The 21,719-nt window shown below is 58.4% G+C and overlaps 2 protein-coding genes across 12 annotated transcripts; one reads left to right on the top strand and one right to left on the bottom strand.

Moving 5' to 3' along the window:
- Positions 1 to 4,704: 4,704 nt before the first annotated feature.
- CDK10 (cyclin dependent kinase 10) lies at positions 4,705 to 15,712 on the top strand. Of its 10 annotated transcripts, none has more exons than XR_012327901.1 (13): positions 6,844 to 6,956; positions 9,173 to 9,245; positions 9,863 to 9,934; positions 10,796 to 10,898; positions 11,036 to 11,117; positions 11,218 to 11,285; positions 12,889 to 12,941; positions 13,099 to 13,168; positions 13,748 to 13,807; positions 14,194 to 14,317; positions 14,399 to 14,538; positions 14,631 to 14,817; positions 15,018 to 15,113. XR_012327901.1 is itself a non-coding variant. In XM_033844712.2 (13 exons), exons 1-13 carry the CDS (start codon positions 6,870 to 6,872, stop codon positions 15,122 to 15,124), a joined length of 1,092 nt encoding a protein of 363 aa, XP_033700603.2. In that variant the 5' UTR covers positions 6,844 to 6,869; the 3' UTR covers positions 15,125 to 15,712. The 10 variants fall into 10 exon arrangements, 9 of the variants coding, with proteins under 9 accessions (XP_033700605.1, XP_033700603.2, XP_033700601.2 ...); XM_033844712.2 differs by having other exon boundaries at positions 14,765 to 14,817; positions 15,018 to 15,712; XM_033844713.2 differs by lacking the exon at positions 15,018 to 15,113 and adding an exon at positions 8,896 to 9,043 and having other exon boundaries at positions 6,846 to 6,956; positions 14,765 to 15,011.
- Positions 15,713 to 15,716: 4 nt separating this feature from the next.
- SPATA2L (spermatogenesis associated 2 like) lies at positions 15,717 to 21,653 on the bottom strand. 2 transcript variants are annotated; one of them, XM_033844709.2, is made up of 3 exons: positions 19,929 to 21,653; positions 19,398 to 19,701; positions 15,717 to 17,555 (listed from the first exon to the last, which is right to left on the bottom strand). In XM_033844709.2, the coding sequence occupies exons 2-3, from the start codon at positions 19,698 to 19,700 to the stop codon at positions 16,641 to 16,643; spliced, it is 1,218 nt and encodes a 405-aa protein (XP_033700600.1). In that variant the 5' UTR covers position 19,701; positions 19,929 to 21,653; the 3' UTR covers positions 15,717 to 16,640. The 2 variants fall into 2 exon arrangements, with proteins under 2 accessions (XP_033700600.1, XP_019779253.1); XM_019923694.3 differs by having other exon boundaries at positions 19,940 to 21,653.
- Positions 21,654 to 21,719: the final 66 nt, after the last annotated feature.

Here is a 21,719-nt window from a genome sequence, read left to right as displayed (position 1 = left end):
AAAATAGAACACGTCCTGTGTATTAAGAACCCTAAAAGGATTCATGTTTCTTATTTTATTTTTACTTTTTATATTTATTTATTTAATTTTTGTTTTTATTTTTGGCTGTGTCAGGTCTTAGTTGCGACACGCGGGATCTTCGCGGTGGCACGCGGGCTCCTCTCTAGTTGTGGTGCACGGGTTCCAGGGTGCATGGGCTCTGTAGTTTGCAGCACGTGGGCTTAGTTGCCCCGTGGCATGTGGGATCTTAGTTCCCCGACCAGGGATCGAACCCGCGTCCCCTGCATTGGAAGGCGGATTCTTTTTTTTTTTAATTTTTAAAAAATTTATTTATTTAATTTTGGCTGTGTTGGGTCTTCGTTGCTGCGCACGGGCCATCTCCCGTTGCGGCGAGCGGGGGCTACTCTTCGCCGAGGTGCGCAGGCCTCTCACTGCGGTGGCTTCTCATGTTGTGGAGCACGGGCTCTAGTGGCGCTGGCTTCAGTAGTTGTGGCTCGTGGGCTCAGTAGTTGTGGCGCACGGGCTCAGCCGCTCTGCAGCATGTGGGATCTTCCCGGACCAGGGCTCGAACCCGTGTCCCCTGCACTGGCAGGCAGACCCCCAACCACTGCGCCACCAGGGAAGCCCAGAAGGCGGATTCTTTACCACTGGACCACCAGGGAAGTCCCAAAAGATTCATGTTTCTTTTTTTAAATAAATTTATTTATTTTATTTATTTATATTTGGCTGTGTCGGGTCTTTGTTGCTGCGTGTGGGCTTCCTCTAGTTGCAGCGAGAGGGGGCTACTCTTCGTTGCGGTGCGCGGGCTTCTCATTGCGGTGGCTTCTCTTGTTGCGGAGCACCGGCTCTAGGCGTGCGGGCTTCAGTAGTTGCAGCACGCAGGCTCAGTAGTTGTGGCTTACGGGCTCTAGAGCACAGGCTCAGTAGTTGTGGTGCATGGGCTTAGTTGCTCAACGTTATGTAGGATCTTCCCAGACCAGGGATCGAACCCGTGTCCCTTGCACTGGCAGGCAGACCCCCAACCACTGCGCCACCAGGGAAGCCCAGAAGGCAGATTCTTTACCGCTGGACCACCAGGGAAGTCCCCAAAGATTCATGTTTCTAAATGAAGAAGCTTTAAACCTCTGAGGAAGATAAAAGGAGTCTTGTTTTGGATTAGAAAGTCTCAGTAACATAAAGTTGTTAATTCTCCCTGATTCTAACAAATCAGTATGACCCCAAACAAAAGAGCACAGGTCGATTTGGGAGCCAGACCAAATTATCCCAAAGGTCACCTAAGAGGATAAAAATGTAAGAATGGCAGGAAGCATCTGGAAAAGCAGAGGGATCGAGTCCTCTGACATGGAAGGGTGTCTCACAGTGGTGAACACGTAGCACAGCATGCGTGCATGGGGTCCCAGAGGAGTGCCATGTTGCAGACATGGGGGAAAGACGGATGTTCCCCGAGTGCTGGGGCAACTCAGTCGACAACTGAGAAAACAAACAGTTAAACATGGAAAGTAAAACTATGAAAGTATGAAATGGAAATGAGTAAATGTTTTTATAAGTTTGGAGCAGGGGATGCCTTTTCCAGTCTGACAAACTCTAAACGCCATTAAGGAATGATGGATGAATCTGTTGCAGAAAGCAACAAAGGAAGCTAAAAGCCAGGGGCTACTTGTAGTATAAGTCACTAAGGGTGAATTTCCCAAATATAAAAAAGCTCACCAAAGAGAAAAAAAACAGTCAATGTAGAAAATGCAGAATGACATGCACTCACAGGAGGATACGCGCCACGGGCCCATGAACGAGTGACAACGAGATGAGATGCGCAGCCTCCCCGTGGCGAGGGTGCCCAAGGCTCAGGGAAGCTGGCGGTGACCGGTGACCAGCGGGGGCGGAGTCAGCACTTCCGCTGTCAGTGTAACCTGGGAAAAGGTTTAGAAAAGTGAGAAGCAGGAGAGTGTGGAGGGAAGTTCTGCTGATAGCCTCCTAGAGGAAAGATAAATTTATATAATCTTTTGGCTGCACAGGGTCTTTTTTAAAATAAATGTATTTATCTTGTTTATTTATTTTTCGCTGTGTTGGGTCCTCGTTGCTGCACGCAGGCTCAGTAGTTGTGGCACAGGGGCTCAGTAGTTGCGGCACACAGGCTCTAGAGCACAGGCTCAGTAGTTGTGGCTCACGGGCTTAGTTGCTCCGCGGCATGTGGGATCTTCCCAGACCAGGACTCGAACCCGTGTCCCCTGCACTGGCAGGCGGATTCTTAACCACTGCGCCACCAGGGAAGTCCTGCACGGGGTCTTAGTTGAGGCACATGGGATCTTTGTTGTAGCATGTGAACACTTAGTTGCAGCATGTGGACTCTTAGTTGCAGCATGTGGGATCTAGTTCCCTGACCAGGGATTGAACCTGGGCCCCCTGCATCGGGAGCGTGGAGTCTTAGCCACTGGACCACCAGGCAAGTCCCAAAATTGATATAATCGTTATGGAAAACAGTTTGACAATATTTGCCAAAATTTTCCTAGTAACTTACCTGACAGATAAAGCTCCACAAGTGTATAAATACATAAATGCAGGAATGTTCATTGCAGCATTGTCCAAAGAAGAAAATTGGAAATGACCTAAATTATGTCCATCAAAGGGAGCTGGTTACGCACATGAAGGGCCTCCGACAGTGAACTGCAGGCTGCCGTGGAGGAGGGGCCGCACCTGTGTGGATGTGGGGCTCAGCCTACTGCGTGGTCACTGCAACACTCAGCCTTGCACAGCGTGATCCCAGCTGCACATATGCGTGTGCGTATGAAGTGTCCGCAAGGAGAAGCGTCATTCCATGTGCAGTCTCTAACCAACATGTATTATTTTTATTTTTAAATTATTTTTTTAACTTTATTTTTTATACAGCAGGTTCTTTAGTTATCTATTTTATGCATATTAGTGTATATATGTCAATCCCAGTCTCCCAGTCCATCCCACCCCCATCACTTTCCCCCATTTAACCAACATGTATTATTTTTAAATTAAATATTCATAACCTTTTAAGTAGTCTTAACATATAAAAATGCTTGTGTAAATCAACATGAAAAAATGATCTCAATTTAAGTTAAATTCAAAAGGGACTTCCCTGGTGGCACAGCGGTTAAGAATCCGCCTGCCAACGCAGGGGACACAGGTTCAAATCCTGGTCTGGGAAGATCCCACGTGCCACGGAGCAACTAAGCCCATGAGCCACAACTACTGAGCCTGTGTTCTACAGCCCGTGTGCCACCACTACTGAGCCCCTGTGCCACAACTACTGAAGCCTGCACGCCTAGAGCCCGTGCTCCGCAACAAGAGAAGCCACCGCAATGGGAAGCCCATGCACCGCAACGAAGAGTAGCCCCTGCTCACCACAACTAGAGAAAGCCCGCGTGCAGCAACAAAGACCCAACACGGCAAAAAATAAATTAAATAAATAAATTAAAAAAAATAAATTAAATCCAAAATACGATGAAATGCACATTTGGCTTAATGATAAAAATGAAAAGAAAGGATACTGTCAGTGCTCAGTGCAGGCCGTGGGCCATCGGCAGCGGGTTAGAACGACTGAAGCCATGCTTGCAGCGCTGAAGGTCGAGGTGGCTCTGGACCCGACTGCCTGGGACCCGGCGTCTACCTCTCCCACCAGCCCTGGGCATGTGACTGAACCAACCCTCTGTGCCTCAGTTCCTCCGTCTGTAAAACGTAGGTCTTAAGAGGACCTACCTCAGAAACGTGCGGTGGTTATTCTAGGGCTCAGAGCAACGCCTAGCACGGGACGGGCACCTGCTCATCCCCCGTATAGCTGAGTTCCTGGGGTGTTCAGTGTTCTAATTCTGTGCAGTACACGTGTGTGCACACGGGCACACACAGGCCTGAACGGAGGGAGCAGGCCGGGAAGTGAGGCGGTGGAGGCAGTGAAGGGGCTTCTGCTTTTGTACTTTGTAACGTTTCACACGTCCCGTGTGTTCCTGGTAATCCTGACAAGTTTGAGAAAACGCTGTGGCGTCCGTTTCTAGAGTGCCCTGCCTGATAAAGCTCTGTGCAGAGAATCCTTTGCACACTGTGTGTCTGAACCTTCACCTCTGGGGCAGACCCTGCCTTCCCCAGGTCTCGCTCCTGCGTCTGTCACCCTGGCTGCCCGGCAGCTCAGGCTTTCCACGGGGATGGTGCGGGTGTCTGTCCGTTCCCCTCCTGGAAGGAGGCCTCTAGGGTCACCACTGCGTGGCTGCGTTGCCGGTTGGTGTAAGCTTTGGAATGTTCACTCACGGTTTTGACTGCTTTCAACCTCACCCATTTCTTTTCCTGAGCCACGAACCTAATTCCTTTGCTCTGGCCCTAACACAGACATTGTCTGTTTTACAGAAGAGTTTTTCCACAGACTTATGAAATACCCGGATGTTTCCTTCCCTCTAGAGAAACCTGATGTAAATTCAGAAGAGAAGAAATTTGCCATCCCCCGGATTGTCATCACCACAGCCTCAAAAGAGACTCTGATCAGCTACGGTTCCACAGGAATGGAGGAGCAGAGGACCATTCGGGAAAGGGCTGAACCGGGCCCCTTCTACCGACACAGGAACCCCAGTACGGTAGACGCCTATAATTCACAGACCGAAGAATAAACAGGCACCCCAGTAGCTGCAGTCACTCCCTGTGCTCTGAGTCTCAGAGGTGATGGCAAAGGGCTGCAGGTGCCCCTTCAGTAAACAAGGCTCTCCCCAGCTTCTCCAAAGCCGCAGGCAGCTTGGCAGAGGGCAAGAGTGACTCTGGGGTCATCGGTGAAGAGATGACCCTGTCGGAGCTGTCTGGCTGTGCAGAGTGATGAACTGGTAGCAGGCAGCATCTCTTGCTGACTCTGGATGCGCATTAGAACCCTTCCTGTTCGCTTCTGAAGGAGCGTGGTGTAAGCACTCAGCAGTTACAGTGGAGGAGGTGTCCTCCACCCTTGAACAGAAGGTCGGACTCTGAGGATGAAACCTTAAGGTGGTTAGGTCCCAGAACAGGGAAGTGCACAGTCACCTTGGAGGGTCCAAGGGCTCCTAGCTTGAGTATTAGGGATGCAAGGTATTACAGGATCCAGAAGAAGAATGTGGATGCAGGAGTGGTGGCAGCCATGGCACTTAGAACTCTGGAAGTGGCTTTGTCAGAGCGCCCTGGGAGAAGGTGAGTTGAACTGACAACTTCCCCTCTTTCTGGCTGTGTTTGAGGGCTCCTGGTGGGGAGGGGCTGTTCAGGGGACCCCCAGCCTCAGCTGTCCATCCTCACCGGCAGCCCTTGGGTCAGAGTCCATTCTCCTCCGAGGTGGCTGGAGAGAGTGCCCTGCCCGTCCGAGCGCAAACGTTTAGTCTGATGACAGTGTATGTCAGCTTCCTTCGTTCCTGGAACGATCAGCAGGCCGTACACATGGTCTGTCTATTGATGAGGGTCATATTCTTTAGTAGTAAACAGTACAAGTGACTTTCAATCCATAAGTTTTGGTATAACCCAAGAAAAAAGAAATCTCATCTTGACATTGTTTACTAACATATTATCAACATCCTTATTTGTATTTATTTAGTATGTTTATTTATGTATCCTGACTGCCATGACTAAATATTTATACAGAAAAATCAAGCCCATACAAAGGTGAATTTGAACCCATTGGGTCAGCATGCCTCGCCTTCTCTATAAAGTTTCTAGTAGCTGTTGCATTTCTATTATATGACCTAGAAACTGACCTTCTCCTACCCCTGCCCTGAGCATCTCAAACAAATAATCCCCAAACTATACTTACCATGGCATTCATTCTAATCTCATTATTAGCCGTGAGCTTAGCTTATCAGAATTCAAAAACCACCAGAATGAACTGAATGTGGTAATTAGTTTAAATACTTTTGACTCATGATTATTTAATTTCATAATTATCAAACGCCCTGAACTTACATTCGCATCATTTTAGCATTTACAGTATAGTCCCCGTGACAGGAGAAGCTGCACCCCTCCTCCTACACGGGCCACTCACTGCCCTGCCTCGTTTTTCTCCTTAGCACGCCGTCTGCTTTACTTACCTTGTTTACCGCCTCCAGTTAGAATGTAAGGTCCGCCAGGGCAGAGCCTGACAGGGCCGAGCACGTACTGGGTGCTCAACACGGATGTGTTAGGTGACCCTTTGGTCCCACAGTCCCTCCGTCGCCGCGTCCTGTCAGTTCTTTACACAGCTCTCGGACGCGCCCTGTGCTCTCGGTCCCCACTGGCCCTGCCCGAGCCTCCTCCCTCCCTGGCTCCAGGTCAGCCCTCCAGTATCCAAGGGAGAGCTCTACAGCACAGCTCCCGCGGCCCCGCGGCCGCCACGGCCCCCGCAGCCACCCCCCAGGCCACTGCAGCCCCCCGGACTTCGGCCTCCTCCTCCGGCGGCCGTTACTCAGCGCCCCAGCGCGGTCACGTGCCCGCACTTAAAACTAAACTAGGGCCTCCCTGGTGGCGCAGTGGTTGAGAGTCCACCTGCCGATGCGGGGGACGCGGGTTCGTGCCCCGGTCCGGGAAGATCCCACATGCCGCGGAGCGGCTGGGCCCGTGAGCCATGGCCGCTGAGCCTGCGCGTCCGGAGCCTGTGCTCCGCAACGGGAGAGGCCACAACAGTGAGAGGCCCGCGTACCGCAAAACAAACAAACAAACAAACAAAAAACTAAAGTAAAGCTAGAAGCTTGGTAGTTCGAGTGCATCGTAGGAGTTGAGGTCCTCGTGGGTGGGGTCGGGTCTTCGGGAGGTTTCCTTGGTAACCGTTGCTGAGGAGGGGACGCCCCGGAAGTAGGCCATGCGCTTGCTCCGAGGAATACCCGTCTGCGCCTGCGCACATGGGAAGTGGGGGTGGGTGGGGTGGGGCTGAGCTCGGCATGGGGGAGCCGGAGCCGGAGCCGGAACAGATCCGTCTGAAGTGTATCCGTAAGGAAGGCTTCTTCACGGTGCCTCCAGAGCACAGGGTGCGACGACGGGCTGCTCGGGGTAGATGTGTCCTCGCCGGCGGCAGGGCGGAGCCGAAACGCACTGGGGCCCTCAGTGTCGCGCTAAAGCGCCAGGTTTCCGGCGAGAGCGGGAACGACAGTCCCAGAGCTCCTCGCGACAGGCGCGGAAGCTGGCGGCGGCCGCCCGGGACTCCGGTCCCGGCCGGTCCGCAGACCCCGGGGCGTGTGACGCCCGCGCGAGGGAAGGGCCGGCTCTCTGGCCTCCGGCCGCCTAGGCCAGAGCGCGCTGCAGCGCGGGCGTTTCTTAGCTTTGTGCCGGGGACGGGCGCCTTGTGTCTGGAGACAGTAGCCATGGGAAGAGTTGGAGGCGTGTCTCCCACCGGGCTGTGGGTGCACCGTGCGCGGGGCCCCACCTGTGACCCGGCAGCTTCGTTCGTGCCTTGCTCCGTGTGGGGCTTCTGCGTGTGTAACTGTCACTTAGTCTTTTCGGGGACCCTTTGTAGAGGTGAGGAGGGTGAATTTAGGGGCGTTGGGTGGTTTCTCCAAGGTAGACGGCTCGTGCAGGGGCAGGTGTGAACCCTGGCGGCGGATTGTTTTAAACACTTGCTGGTGCTCTGAGAGGCCGCCTCAGTGCCCAGTAAGGATCCTAATATACTGGCTGAGTGAGCGCAGGACCCCCCCCCCCCCCTTGAGCCGTCCGCCGCCGTCGTTCATCACCGAGACACGCAGCAGCTGCTCTCAGTGGGGAGTTAAGACATACCCGGACGAGGACAGTGCACAATAGTAGGTGCTGTGAGACGAAAGTGTCGGGATTTTTCAGAGAAAGAATGCTTTCAGCTGGGGGCCAGGAAGCAGTTTTGCAAAGCGGTAGCATTTCTGCTGGGCGGGTAAGTGTGAGTGCGTTTTGGACACGCAGAGACGAGGAGGGTTCTTGCCAGACCTGGGCAGCAGCAGGAGCAAAGTCCCGCGAAGCACAGAGCGCACACGAAGCACCAGGGGGTCACGGGAGAGAGAGGACAACTAGGTTGAGCTGAAACCGTGGAAGGGCTTCAGTACAGGCCAGGTGACTCTGACTCCGTTCCCCAGGATGGCGGGCAAGATACATAGAGGCAGGGAGTCCAAAGAAGGGCTCTTAGAACTTGAACCTTGCCGCACGTGCTTCTCCGACCCAAGGGGAGGTGCTCATTGATTCTGCTACAACTGACGGTGTATTAGGGTACAGGCTCTCTGCTAGAATATGGAGACCCCAAAATACAGTGGCGTAGTACAGGACTTTATTTCTGGCTCCCCTAACGCCTCACAGGTGGGCCAGGCACTCAGGTTGTCTCTTTGCTTCACCTGTGCCCCACCCAAATCCCAGCCTGCCTCAAGGGGCAGGAAGGCGTGAGCAGCAAGCAGCCTCCTTTGATCAAAAAGTTACACTTGTCCCTTCTGCCCGCATCCCATTGGCCAGGATTTAGTCACATGGTCACACCCAGCTGCAAGGGAGGCTGGGAACTGTGGCCACCAGCTGGGTGGCTATGTGCCCCTGGGCAGTTTCATAACCCAAAGGAAGAAGTAACGTGTGGATGACTGAGACAGTTTTTGCCGCAGAAGTGTTTCCACTGTGCTTGGTAGATGCTTTGAGAAGTTCTTCAAGCTTTTTCCACGTCCAGAGCTTGCTTGTTTCTTTCTTTCTTTCTTTATGGCCTCTTCCTGCAGCTTGTGGGATTTCAGTTCCCCCAGTCAGGGATTGAATCCAGGCCCTCGGCACTGAGAGTGTGCAGTTCTATCCAGTGGACTGCCGGAGAAAACCCCAGAGCATAATTTAGAGCGGTGCTGTTCAGGGGACTTTCTGTGATGGTGGAAATGTTCTGTTTTCTGAATCGTCCAGGATGGTCACCACAGCTGCGTGGGGCCATCGAGCGCTTCACATGGCTTATGCAGCTGAAGAAATGGACTTTTACTTTCATTTTAGTTAATTTTAACCAAATGTGGCTGGCGGTTCCTCCTTTTGGGCAGCACACATCTGGACCATGGAATTGAAAGGGAGTGGTTAGACCGTCTTTGATATCACATTCAAAGAGGCCAGCATCATCACCCCATTTTCTCACCTGCAAACCCAGGTGTGTGGTGACCTTTCTGTTTGGTGAGCAGGACACGAGCTGGCTTTTTGGTACCAATTGCGTGTCCATATCCATCTCTGGTGCCATTAGCTGCCGGATCCCCTCACCGCCAGCACCTCTCTCTTTCAGCTGGGACGGTGCCGGAGCGTGAAGGAGTTTGAGAAGCTGAACCGCATTGGGGAAGGCACCTACGGCATTGTGTGTGAGTGGCCACGGTGGGAGGCCTGGGTGCCCAGGGACTGTCCCAGCAGTAGCTGTGGCGGGGCTGGAAGGAGGGGACAGGTGACCTCTAATCCCTGGTGTAATTGCCATAGATTTCACACCACTCCTGAATAAACACAAGCATCAGGTTGCTAATGTGTACCCGTGAGTAGAGGTAGCTGTTATAGCCAGAGCTGCATCCACAGTAGCTGGGACATTGGTGTGCGTCAAACTGCTGCGGGTTTGGAAGATGCACAATTTAGCACAGTGCTTTGGGGAGGCAGCTTTGACAAAATAAGAGTTCCTTTTTCAAGATAAGCTACCTTATTTGCTGTTAGAACATAGTAACCGCAGAGCACAAAGCAGTGATCTGCATACCAGCTCTAAGAAGGAAAACCTACAGGGAGCTTCTCACAACCAGGGGCCCTGTACCAGCTCAAGCCAGAGGACTCCCCAGGGAGCACATCTCGCAGGGTCGGGTGCTGCTTGCGAGGAGTGTGGACGGGCTGCCACCGGGTACCCAGCAGTCAAGGGGGAAAAGAAGGGAGCCCCTGTGGGGCAGGAGGCCACACGGTGGGGTCGGGCTTGGAGCCTATCCTGGAGGAGTTTCCATTGCAGACAGGGCCCGGGATACCCAAACGGATGAGATTGTTGCCCTGAAGAAAGTGCGGATGGACAAGGAGAAGGATGGTGAGCACGGAGGGGCCGCCGGACCACTCTGAGCTCACGTGGGAGGGGGAGGAAGGTGTGAGTTGCCTGAGGCCCGCCCCCGAGTCGCGCCTGCTTTCCCAAGGGTGTCTGCATGATGGTCAAAGGAGGCTGATCTCTGGGGGCTGCAGCCTGGCCCCTGCCACACAGTCTAGGCCTCAGCCCCCCTAAGCCCTGTGCGGTTCATCCCCTTCACCCTCCCCTTGGGTGACTGCCTCATCTTCTGTCTCAGCTCAGCATCACCCCTCCACAGGGCTTTCCCACCCAAGACTGAGCCGGCAGCACCTGTGTGCTCCACGCCGCCCTGCCGACAGCCCCGTGGCTGCCAGTGCAGGCAGGGCTGTGCTGGGCGCACTGGGGGCCACCTGCCATGCACAGGGGTCAGTACAGAGTGCTGCTTGCATTTGATGAAGGAGGGAAGAGTTAAAGGTGCTGGTTAGGATGGCCTTGCTTCTCCCTGAAGTAGCAGGCAGAGCCCTGACAGCGGCGGGCATGGGGGTCCCTGAGAGGGGATGTAGACAGGGGTTGGGGGCTCACTGAGTAGCTGGCTGTCAGGGGTCCCTGTGTGCAGGGGAGCGTCACAGAGGCTGTCAGGGGTCCCTGTCTGCGGGGGGGGGGGTCACAGAGGCTGTCAGGGGTCCCTGTCTGCAGGACTGGGCGTCACAGAGGCTGTCAGGGGTCCCTGTCTGCGGAGGGGGGGTCACAGAGGCTGTCAGGGGTCCCTGTCTGCAGGGGGCGGTCCCAGAGGCTGTCAGGGGTCCCTGTCTGCAGGGGGCGGTCCCAGAGGCTGTCAGGGGGTCCTGACTGCAGGGGTGGGCTCGCTGAGGCCGCGCTGGGTTGCAGGGGTCCCCATCAGCAGCCTTCGAGAGATCACGCTTCTCCTTCGCCTCCGCCATCCGAACATCGTGGAGCTGAAGGAGGTGGTTGTGGGGAACCACCTGGAGAGGTGAGTGGGCCGCTTGCTGCCCCCGCATTGGGTCCTGCCCGCCCCTCCCTCTTGCCCTTCCTGCTGCCCCAGGAGGGTCCCTTGGCCCACTTGGGAGGAGGTGGGAGGTGGCCTGCGTTTCCCCCTCTTCTTTTCAGCATCTTCCTGGTGATGGGTTACTGTGAGCAGGACCTGGCCAGCCTTCTGGAGAACATGCCGACACCCTTCTCTGAGGCGCAGGTTTGAGGCTGCGGGCTCTGGTGGCGGGCTTCCCACGTCCTTGCTCGGCGCACTGTGGCAGACGCAGGCTGCCCTGACCCGGCATCCTGGCCCTCTACAGGTCAAGTGCATCGTGCTGCAGGTGCTCCGGGGCCTCCAGTACTTGCACCGGAACTTCATCATCCACAGGTGGGCGGGGTCCACGGGCCTGGAAGGGGGCGGGGCCTCAGGAAACATTTTTCCAGAGGAGTGCTGGTTTGTGACATGGGGGAAGTGTGACTGCCAGTACTGACCCAGTGCCAGTTGACGTTGCCCAGTATCCAGGAGAGGAGCAGGCACAGCCTCGATGCAGTAGAGGTTCTGTGACTGCTCCTGGCGGATGGTCCAAGAGCAGATAATACCTGTTTTCTCCTCTGGGGGGCCGATGGTGTGAGCGAGTCAGGCTCTGAGAAGTGCTGCCTTGGAGAGAGCCTTACTGGAAGGCAGGCCAGGAAGGGCAGAGACTGGAGGGGCAGAGGGGAGGGTCTTGCAGGCCTGGGCAGGACCTTGCAGGCAGCAGTTCCGTGTGCCCTCGGTGGCTCGCATGGCCTGGGTGGGGATCAGACACAGCCCTGGAAGTCAGACCTGGGCTCAAGGCCGCCTCTGCCAGTTTCTCAGAAAGTTACTGAGAGCTCTCTCTGGTGTTCCCAGCTGCCAAATCGCCTTGCACTGCCTGCCCTCCTTATTTTTAAGAAGTGCAGGGACTTCATGGCGGTCCAGTGGTTTAGACTTTGCCTTCCAATGCAGGGGGTGCGGGTTCGATCGCTGGTCGGGGAGCTAAGATCCCACATGCCTCACGGCCAGAAAATCCGAAGCATAAAAAAGAAGCAGTAGGGCTTCCCTGGTGGTGCAGTGGTTGGGGGTCCGCCTGCCGATGCAGGGGACGTGGGTTCGTGCCCCGGTGCGGGAAGATCCCACATGCCGCGGAGCGGCTGGGCCCATGAGCCATGGCCGCTGAGCCTGTGCGTCCGGAGCCTGTGCTCCGCAATGGGAGAGGCCACAGCAGTGAAAGGCCCGCGTACCGCAAAAAAAAAACCTAAAAAAACCCAGAAGCAATATTGTAACAAATTCAGTGAAGACTTTAAAAATGGTCCACATAGGGCTTCCCTGGTGGCGCAGTGGTTGGGAGTCCGCCTGCCAATGCAGGGGACGCGGGTTCGTGCCCCGGTCCGGGAGGATCCCACGTGCCGCGGAGCGGCTGGGCCTGTGAGCCATGGCCGCTGAGCCTGCGCGTCCGGAGTCTGTGCTCTGCAACCGGAGAGGCCACAGCAGTGAGAGGCCCGCGTACCGCAAAAAAAAAAAAAAAATGGTCCACATAAAAAAAATTAAAAAGTGCAAACAGGGGCTTCCTTGGTGGTGCAGTGGTTGAGAGTCCGCCTGCCGATGCAGGGGACACGGGTTCGTGCCCCGGTCCGGGAAGATCCCACATGCAGTGGAGCGGCTGGGCCCCTGAGCCATGGCCGCTGAGCCTGCGCGTCCGGAGCCTGTGCTCCGCAACGGGAGAGGCCACAACAGTGAGAGGCCCGCGTACCGGAAAAAAAAAAAAAAAGTGCAAACAGGAGGAGACGTATGGGGAAATGTTCTAAGCATCACTGCGACGGACAGGAGGAGACGTATGGGGAAATGTTCTAAGTATCACTGCGACGGACAGGAGGAGATGTATGGGGAAATGTTCTAAGCGTCACTGCGACGGTGACAGCCTCTTTCCCCACGCAGTTTCCCGGGAAGCACTGGTGTTCTCTTTTTGTCACAGGGATCTGAAGGTCTCCAACTTGCTCATGACGGATAAGGGCTGCGTGAAGACAGGTGGGTGCAGGTGCTGGCTCTTTGGTGGGGGCCTCCATGAGCGCCACCTCGACGGGGCGGCAGGCCGGTCCCGATAAGCACCCTGCACGCTACAAGCTGGTTGCAAACGTCAGTGGACAGTCTTCACTGGGTGACACTCTCCCTCCCGTCTGTCCAGCGGATTTCGGCCTGGCCCGGGCCTATGGCATCCCGCTGAAGCCAATGACCCCCAAGGTGGTCACCCTCTGGTGAGTCCCTGGGGACCATGGGAAGTGGGGGGTCACGCTGAAGCTGCTCAAGGACCTGGGAGGATTTTAGGCTGTGGGGTGCACACACTCAGAGGCTGGGTGTGGATGGCTCCTGAGGCCGAGCAGGGCTGCCACCGGGAAGGACCTGCCCCGTCCAGACGGGGTGCTGCTCTGAGCTGCTCGGAAGGGGCGGTGTCTCCACCGACGGGAGGACAGAACAGTGCATGTCCTCTGTAATTATTTCTCACTCGACATTTTGAAGAACGGGGTTGTGCTTTAGGGCAGGATGCTTTCTGCCGTGTGCCACTCAGCCCCGACCTGTGTAGAACGGGCCAGCACAGGACACTGCTGCACGCGGGAGCCATCCAGTGACAGCAGCTGCTGCCTCGTGTGCTGTGTTTGTCGGGTTTAGTGGAAGGGACAGCCGAGCTGGGCTTCATGCTCCATCGTCCAGGCTGACTCTGGCTCTCAGGGCCGGTGGTGGCTGGTGGGTAGGCTGGTGCAGAGCCACGGTGCCTCGTGGAGGCCAGGCCAGAGGAGAGGAACTGCCAGACCCAAGGTGGGGGCTCCTGTTCGCAGGTACCGAGCCCCTGAACTGCTGCTGGGGACCACCACGCAGACCACCAGCATCGACATGTGGTGAGGGGTGGATGCACCCGGGGCCTTGGGCAGGGCGGGGTGGTCTTGTGGGAGCTGGCGGGGCAGGAGTGGGGCTGGGGTCTCGCCAGCCTCCCAACTCCCAGGAAGGTGGGCCTGCGCCTGGGGTCCCGAGAGGCAGTGTAAGACGGCTTCGGCGTTCACGGCCCCCATCACTGAGGACCCACCCTTGTGGCCACTCAGAGAGGCCTGCTGGTGCCAGCTCACGTGGCCCGGGGGGAGAACCCAGTGGTCACCTGCCTTCCCATCGTGGCCTCCTCCCAGCTCTGCCCCCGTCCTCTGACCCCAGCGCCCGGGGGCCGGGGCCCGGTGGAGTGGTGCTCTGCGGGGCCGGAGGAGCTGAGGCGAGGCCCCGTGCTCCCCTGCAGGGCCGTGGGCTGCATCCTGGCCGAGCTGCTGGCCCATAAGCCCCTTCTGCCCGGCGCTTCCGAGATCCACCAGGTGGACCTGATCGTACAGCTGCTGGGGACACCCAGTGAGAACATCTGGCCGGTGAGTGCCGGCCCTGCCCTCCCCTCTCCTGCCCCCTGCCGGCCGCCAGCCTGCAGCTGCCACTCCCCCTCCCCCACACAGGGCTTCTCCCAGCTGCCACTGGTGAGCCAGTACAGTCTGAGGAAGCAGCCCTACAACAACCTGAAGCACAAGTTCCCGTGGCTCTCGGAGGCCGGCCTGCGCCTGCTGAACCTTCTCTTCATGTACGACCCCAAGAAAAGGTGCTGACCCGGCCTGCGGGCGGGCAGGGGTGCCGTGACTGAGAGGGCCCCTCCCAGACATGCCTGTGAGGCCTGGGCCTCTGCCCGCCCAGGTCATGAAGCCCTTTCTGAGGCTCCTGTCGGTTTCTGGGCCCCCGGTCCCTACCTGCCACCCAGCTGTCTGCCGTGCGGGGCAGGTGTGAGGGAGATGGGCCAGGCCCCATGAACGGCAAGGCCTTCTCTCCAGGGCGACGGCCGGCGACTGCCTGGAGAGCTCCTACTTCAAGGAGAAGCCCCTGCGTGAGTCTCCCCCACCCCCTGGCCGGCGCTTGGCTGGGGGTCCCTGTCCGGGCCGGGGCCGCTGTTGGGCAGGTGGGCAGTGGGGCCCGAGCAGGCACGGGCTGCTCGTGCCGCAGGAACCGTGTGCAGGGCCAGGAGGGGAGCAGAGGGAGGCGTGGGGGGCCCTTCCCACCCGGCGCTGAGCAGCCCCCTCCCTGCAGCCTGCGAGCCGGAGCTCATGCCCACTTTCCCCCACCACCGCAACAAGCGTGCTGCCCCAGCCACATCCTCAGGCGCTGAGAGCCAGAGCCGGCGCTGCAAGCCCTGAGGGCAGGGGCCCCTGCGGCCCGGCCTGTCCCTCGGCCAGGACCGACCAGCTGCTCCAGCTGACTGCACCGCTTCCTGCACCTCTGCCCACCGCTGCCCCAGAACGGCAGCGTGTGGACATGGGGGATGCCGGTGGGTGCGTCCTGCAGGCCCAGACACCCTGCCGGGCGCCACCTGGTGGCTCTGTCATCTCATGGCTCTGCCATCTGGTGGCTGGGCTGGGTCCACCTGTTGCCAAGCCCTCAGACCCTCACTTCCCAGGAGGAAATTTGGCTGGGCCCAGGAGGTGTCTCTGGCTTGGGACGAGCAGACCCCACGTGGTCACTTTTGTCCCCACTTGATCCCCAGGGTCGGCCTAGGAAGGGAGAGGCTACAGTGACCCCCCCGCTGGGGCTGCAGGACTCAGAGTGGGAAGGAGGGGTGGGGTGTGGGGTGCCGCCAGCTTGGTGGACTAGAGTCTGGGCAGCTCTGAGCCCACCAGAGGGACAGCCCCTGGATTGGGGGCTGTGCCCTGTGCCCACTCCCCACTGAGGCTCCTGGGGAGGGACATGGTTGGGCCTCGGAGAGATAAACGCTTTCCTCACAGACACAGCTGGATCCAGCGTCCTTTAATGTACTTTGAGGTTGTGATTCGCATGACAGACAGGTGTGGGGGGAGGGGCCACACACAAGACTGGCCCCACCCCAGGCCCAGGTGGGCAGACCCACTCCCTCCAGCCCTGTGAGCGGGCTGTCGGCTGGCAGCTGGTGCATCTTTACCACGGAACCCAGGTGGGCTCTGGGGTGGGAGCCTTGGAGATCTCTCACCCTGCCTTCCGAAGCCGGACAGCAGGAAGATGTAGCAGGGAGGCTGCTGGGGTACTGATTGCTCAGAAGCCCCCACGCTCCACCCGGAAGTGGGGTGACAGCCTCTTGGGCTCCGTGGCTCCCCGTCTCCCGCCTGCTGTTCTCTGGAACTCTTGGGCATTCACTCTGGCTGGAGACTAGATCATTTCTCTTCTGTCCTTGGGTCCAGCTTCCCCGCCCAGCTCTGACTGGAGCCCATGGGGCTGGTCTCAGGCCAGCACTCAGCTCATTCAGTGCTGGTCTGTGACACCCATGGGGGACCAGGTCCCCTCAGCCGGGTCAGCCATGCACCTGGCAGAGCCCCTAGAATGGTCTTAGCAAAGCTCCGGGGCTCATGAGATCACCTGAGCCCCCAAGGACACTCCTCTGTGGAGCACCCCTTTGGGCACTTGCAGGGAGCAGGTCCGGAGCTGCGGCGCTGGGGCCAGTGGTGGGGCCGGGGAGGGGTGGGAGAGGAGGGAGAGGGTGCTCCCTGGGGGCGGGCCGGCAGCTTTCTGAGGAAGACGGCCCCCACCTCTCACGTAGCGGGGTTGAGTCTCCATGCCCCCCAACCTGCCGCTGTGCTCAGCACCCCTGGGGGGCAGGAGGGGCAGGGTGGCCAGTGGCCCGGGTCTGAGGAGGGATGAGGCCCAGAAAAGCACCACGGAACATGTCTCCAGAAAGCCCTGGGCCTAGGGCCAGGCGGGCCTAGGGGCATCGTAGAGCAAGGTGTCCACCTGGGCTCGCTGCAGCCACAGGCGCCGCTGGTGGTTTCCGTGCAGGGCGCGCAAAGGGTGGCCCGGGCGGCAGGTGGCCAGGGTGGCACAGTGGGAAGTGTGCAGCTGGCGACACGTGTCACAGCAGAGGGTGGGGAGGGCGCCAGGGCCCAGGCAGCTGTGTGTCTGGTAGCCGGGGGGCTCGGGGACTCGTGGGGGGCTGGCCTGCTCAGGGGCTCCAGGGGCTTGGGGGGCGGCCAGGTCTCCGGGCCGACTGAGCAGCTCTTGGCGCAGTGAGAGGAGGGAGAAGGCCTCAGCCTCGGGCTCTTCCTCCGAGGCCGGGCTGCTGGCCTCAGCCTCCCAGGCCCCGCCCCCCACGCCCCACAGTCTGGCGCTCTGCTCCCAGAACAGAGGCTGGCAGGCTAGCTCCGAGGGGGGTGAGTCGGGGCCTGGCGAGGGTCCCCCGTATAGGCTGGTCTCATCTGAGCCCTCATCCTCCTGCAGGTCCCGGTACAGGTCCAGCCGGGCCTGGCACCGGGCCGGGGAGCCACGGGGGGGAACAGGTGGCGGCTCTTCTTCGCGGGCTAGTCGCTGCTGCAGCCAGGCCACGCAGGAGGCCACATCCGCGCTGGCCCGCCGTGCCTGCAGCAGCTCCTCGGCTGGCAGCATGCTGGTGCCCAGCTGCGCCAGCACCTCGCCCAGGATCTCACACTCCAGCCGCAGGGCAAAGCAGCCCAGGGCCACCTGCACAAGCTGGCGGGCGGGGGGCAGGGCAGCCACCATAAGGCGGTGGTCGTCCCTGCGCACATAGCCCATCTTCTGGAAGCTCTGGATGAGGAGGTCCTCCGAGAGTGCGCCCTTCAGCACGTGCACGTAGCCCCCTGAGAAAGTCTGCAAGGGAGGGGGCCGGTCGGCGGCAGCCCACCCTCCCGCAGACCTGCCCCCGCCTCAGCTGCACTCCCTTGCTTTGGGGGCCACCATCCTCACCCCAGGGGGCGGCATGGCCCCAAGGCGGTCTGGGATGTGCTGACGCTCCCTCCAGAGGAGCTGTTTAAAAACATACATGCTGGGAGTTCCCTGGTGGTCTTGTGGTTAGGATTTGGCACTTTCACTGCTGGGGCCTGGGTTCAGTCCCCGGTCGGGGAACTGAGATCCCGCAGGCTGTGCGGCCAAAAACAAAAAAACCATAGATGCTCAGGGCCACCCCCAGAAACTCTGATCTCACTGGCTGAGGTAGGCCCCAGCATCACAATTGTTTAATCTAACACATTTCACCTGGGTCATAGAACAAACTAAATAAAGAGGCCCTGTTGAGAAATCTCGCTGCCCTCTGGGTCCCCTCCACCTCCTCTCACCTGTGGAGGTTTGCTACTTTAGTTAGTTTCCCGTGTACCTGCTGAGTGGTCATGCAAACAAAGAATACAGGTGCTTATTTGCTCTGAGCAGGTAGCCTCCTAAACGCCTCATTCTGAACTCTGCTTTTCCAGTTTCTGAGAGCTTTCTCTGACACGACAGAGGCCTAGCCATTCACTTCTCCAGCTGTGCAGCTTTCCACCACACGGATGGAACATCTGTAGTTTTTGGAGGCTCCAGGCTGCAAAGGAACTAGAAGCGTCCCTAGGATGGTGATAACGTGTCTCTCACGTGTCTACAGTTCCTTGATCCTGGGACCCTGTGAGTGTACCTTTGCTTACAGCTGATGAGAGTACCTCCACAGATGGGGCACTGCTGTAAGACTGTTCTCAGGGCTGGGCTTTCACCCCTCACAATGGACCTTGCGCTAGACTGTCCTCATGTTTGCTTCATGGAGGAAGGAATGGATTCCAAAAGATTAGGTAACTTGCCCCAAGCCACAGAGCCGGCAGAAGCAGACCCCATCCAGGTCTGCCCAGTGCTGAAGCCCGTGAGCGTGTCAAGATCAGGCCTGTCTGTTCTGCTCTTGGCCCCCCATGGGGCTGCATCCTGCCCTCGTCTGAACGGATGAATGAAAGTCCTAGAAGCTCAGAACAGCAGGTGTCCCAGTGGAGCAGTGGGCTCCACGGCTCACCTCACTGAGAGAGGCTGCTGCTGCCATGGCAACCAGTGGAGGCGGACGCCCACGTGCCCAGTGACATCATTACCTTCCCACTCTTCTGAATTAGCTCAGAGCAGAAGGCAGCCTGCCCCCTCCTGCCAGCCTGCAGCTCACCTGGAGGGGCCCGGCCGGCCCTGGGCTCAGCTCTACCCAGGCTGTGGGGTGAGCTAGGTACTTGTTTAGCCCGGCTCCACTAGGACATGCAGGGGCACCCGCAGCCCCTGCCTACTTCATAGGGGATAACCATGTCATCTTCCACAAATGGAGCCACAAATCTCTCCTGGAGAGATTAGGGTGACCCTGGAATGCCCAGTCCTTCCTGTGTGTCTGTCCTAGGATTTCTATGGTAACTGGGGCCACAAGGCTACTTTGGGGAGGGCAGTGATGCAAGCTTTAAGGACCAGGATCCCCCTCGGAAGGCAGGTATCCAAACGGGTGACCTCCACCCACCCCATGTTCTCAGCCCCAGGAGTACAAAGGGGAACCTCGGCCAAGAGATGCTCCAACACGCCCAGGACCCTTCAGCACACTGAGCTCTCTGAAACCTATCAGCCTCTGAGGACACCTGAAATCCCTTAGGCCCGACGGTAGCCACCGTCCCGATGGTAGCCAACTCCCAGTAGCCTGGGCGGGGGCCCCCACTCGGCTCGGCGCCCTACCTTGATGGTGGTGAACTCTTTCCTCCAAGGCAGCAGATACAGGTGCACGGCGGCTAACTCCAGCAGCTCGAAGGCGCGGGCCAGGCCGCGTAGCGCAGGGGCCAGGTCGGCGCGGCCCCACAGGCCATCGGTGAGTAGTGCCAGCGCGTCATCCTGCAGCGCCCCATGCAGGTCGAAGTCTTCCACCAGGATGTGCCAGAGCACGGCGCGTAGCGATGGGTCCCCGCACACGCCCGCGCGGCCGTGCCTAAGTTCGCGCTCCAGGCACAGACGGTAGTCCTCGGACAGCGAGCTGCTGCCCATGCTGGCGGGCGGGAATAGAATAGGGTATCAGGACGCAGAGGTCCCTCCCTGCCCGCTGCGCGCCTCCAGAGCCCTCGCCTGCATCCACAGGTCCCCCACCAACTGTGCGCCCCTGGTATCTACAGCACCCCCTTCCCTGGAGACGTACGCCACCTGAGTTTCCCTTCCCGAGCAGAGACCCCTTTGCCCAGCAGATCGTGCTGTGGGCCCGGAGGACGACAGCCCTACCTGTCTCTCACCAGCAGTCCCCGAGCGCCCGCTGCTCTGTTCGGGCCTCTCCAGCAGCACCTCGCTTCCGTCGGGCCGGCTCCACCCCTCGGCCGTGACGTTAGGGGCGGGGTCTCTTCGGGCACCGCCCCCTCCGCCAACGCGGACAGGGCGGGGCCTGGTGAGGGCCCGGGAGCACGAACCTCCACGGACTGCGGAGCCAAGGACAGGGGGCACACCGCGGACGCTCCCACCGAGGCGGGCGCCGACCTCCTGAGCTGGACCCTCGGGAGCGCCAGGGTGCCGAGGAAGCAGGTACCGTGGCTCTTCGTGCGCCTGCCGGGAGCGGGGACCGGACGCGGGGCGGGGCAATCTCCTGGGGGCGGGGCTACCCCAACAGGGACAGGACCCTTCTCGTTGCCTAACGGGATTGACCAGATACGGGAGGGAGGGAGGGAGGGGTCGAGCCGCCCTCTGGCGGGGCCAGTGCTCCAGGTGGAAGCCGGCCGGCCGTTTCAGCGTCATTTAAAACTACAACCTCAGGAGACTTTCCTGGCGGTCCAGTCGTTAGGACTCCGCGCTCCCACTGCTGGGGGCGCCGCACCCTCCTCCCCCCACCAAAAAAACCCAACAAATCAGCAACCCGGGCCTCTTTGAGGCGGCGTGAAGGCGCTTTTCTGCCTAGGTCAGAGTCGCTTCCAGGCACCGGATCCGACGTTCTGCTCTGTATCCAGCCCTGCTTCTCCGCTCCTGCTCTGAGTGCTGTTTGCGTGGCCCCAGGTGTTTGCTGTTAACTGTTGTGTGCTACTCCAGGGAGCATGGCTCTGTCTCAGTGTGCCACTCGAACCTGAGCAGGTCTTTGCACCGTCCTCCCTTAGAGGAGTAGTCCCATAGAAGACCCGTTGAATGGAAGTGACGTTGCATGGCTTTCCAGGTTAAGTCATAAAACTGCCTTGCTGTCTTGAGACGCTCAATCTTGGGACCTAGCCACATACTGGGAGGAAAGCAGCTGCATGAAGGGGCCGAATAATGAAGGCTGAATAATGTCCAAATTCCATGGAACCCGGGAATGTGAACATATTTGGAAATAGGATCTTTGGAGCTATAATCAAGTTAAGACTAAGTCAGACTGGATTAAGGTGGACCCTATCCCGTCAGAATGACGTCTTTGTAAGGAGCAAGGTTACGTACTTCGGGAGGAGGCATATGATGGATGCAGAGGCTTGCAGCTACAGGCAGAGACTGCAGGAGCCCCCGGAGCTGGACGAGGCAGGAAAGGGTTCTCGTCTAGCACTCTGCTGGGCCACGGCCCTGTGGACGCCTTGACTTCAGACTTCAGGACTTTGGGAGTAAATTTTTGTTGTTTTAAGCTCCCCAGTAGCTAGTTACAGGAAACGAATGCAGGCCTCCCACGCCACGGCTGTTCCCACAGCCGAGGCCCTCGCTGATGGCAGACGTGTAGACAAATCTCCAGATGACTCCAACCCCTTGATCTTGGGTCACCCCAACTTGGAAGCTGACTTAGCTGATGCTGCAGGTGGGGCAGAGACAAGACGTCCCCACTGAACCCTGCCGAGGTGGGAGTTTCACAAGCAAAGCAAATGGCTGTCGCATGTTTAAGCCAGTGAGTGGGCTGGCTTGTTACACAGCAGGGGGGCGGATGCCACACTGCCTCAGCGCCAGCTGCGTAGGGGTCCTCCTGTGACCCTGGGCTATAGCCGGGCGGAGCAGATGGGTGGCAGGGTCAGTTAATACCTACCTTGGCCAGGACCGCAGCTCCCTGGACCACCGCCCAGCACACTGCGCGGCTGG

Source organism: Tursiops truncatus, chromosome 19, assembly GCF_011762595.2.
Source record: "Tursiops truncatus isolate mTurTru1 chromosome 19, mTurTru1.mat.Y, whole genome shotgun sequence".
Taxonomy (NCBI): Eukaryota; Metazoa; Chordata; class Mammalia; order Artiodactyla; family Delphinidae; genus Tursiops; species Tursiops truncatus.
The sequence above is the reverse complement of the archived record's forward strand: the minus strand, read 5'-3'. Positions and strand labels throughout refer to the sequence as shown.

Bases quoted from the DNA above. Each gene is read 5' to 3' on its own strand.
- CDK10 (XM_033844710.2), top strand. From the start codon at position 6,870: ATGGGGGAGCCGGAGCCGGAGCCGGAACAGATCCGTCTGAAGTGTATC. The intron at 13,169-13,747 runs GTGAGTCCCTGG...TCCTGTTCGCAG, and splicing joins CCCAAGGTGGTCACCCTCTG to GTACCGAGCCCCTGAACTGC. The intron at 14,318-14,398 runs GTGAGTGCCGGC...TCCCCCACACAG, and splicing joins CCAGTGAGAACATCTGGCCG to GGCTTCTCCCAGCTGCCACT.
- SPATA2L (XM_033844709.2), bottom strand. From the start codon at position 19,700: ATGGGCAGCAGCTCGCTGTCCGAGGACTACCGTCTGTGCCTGGAGCGC. The intron at 17,556-19,397 runs GTAGGGCGCCGA...CCTCCCTTGCAG, and splicing joins AAGAGTTCACCACCATCAAG to ACTTTCTCAGGGGGCTACGT.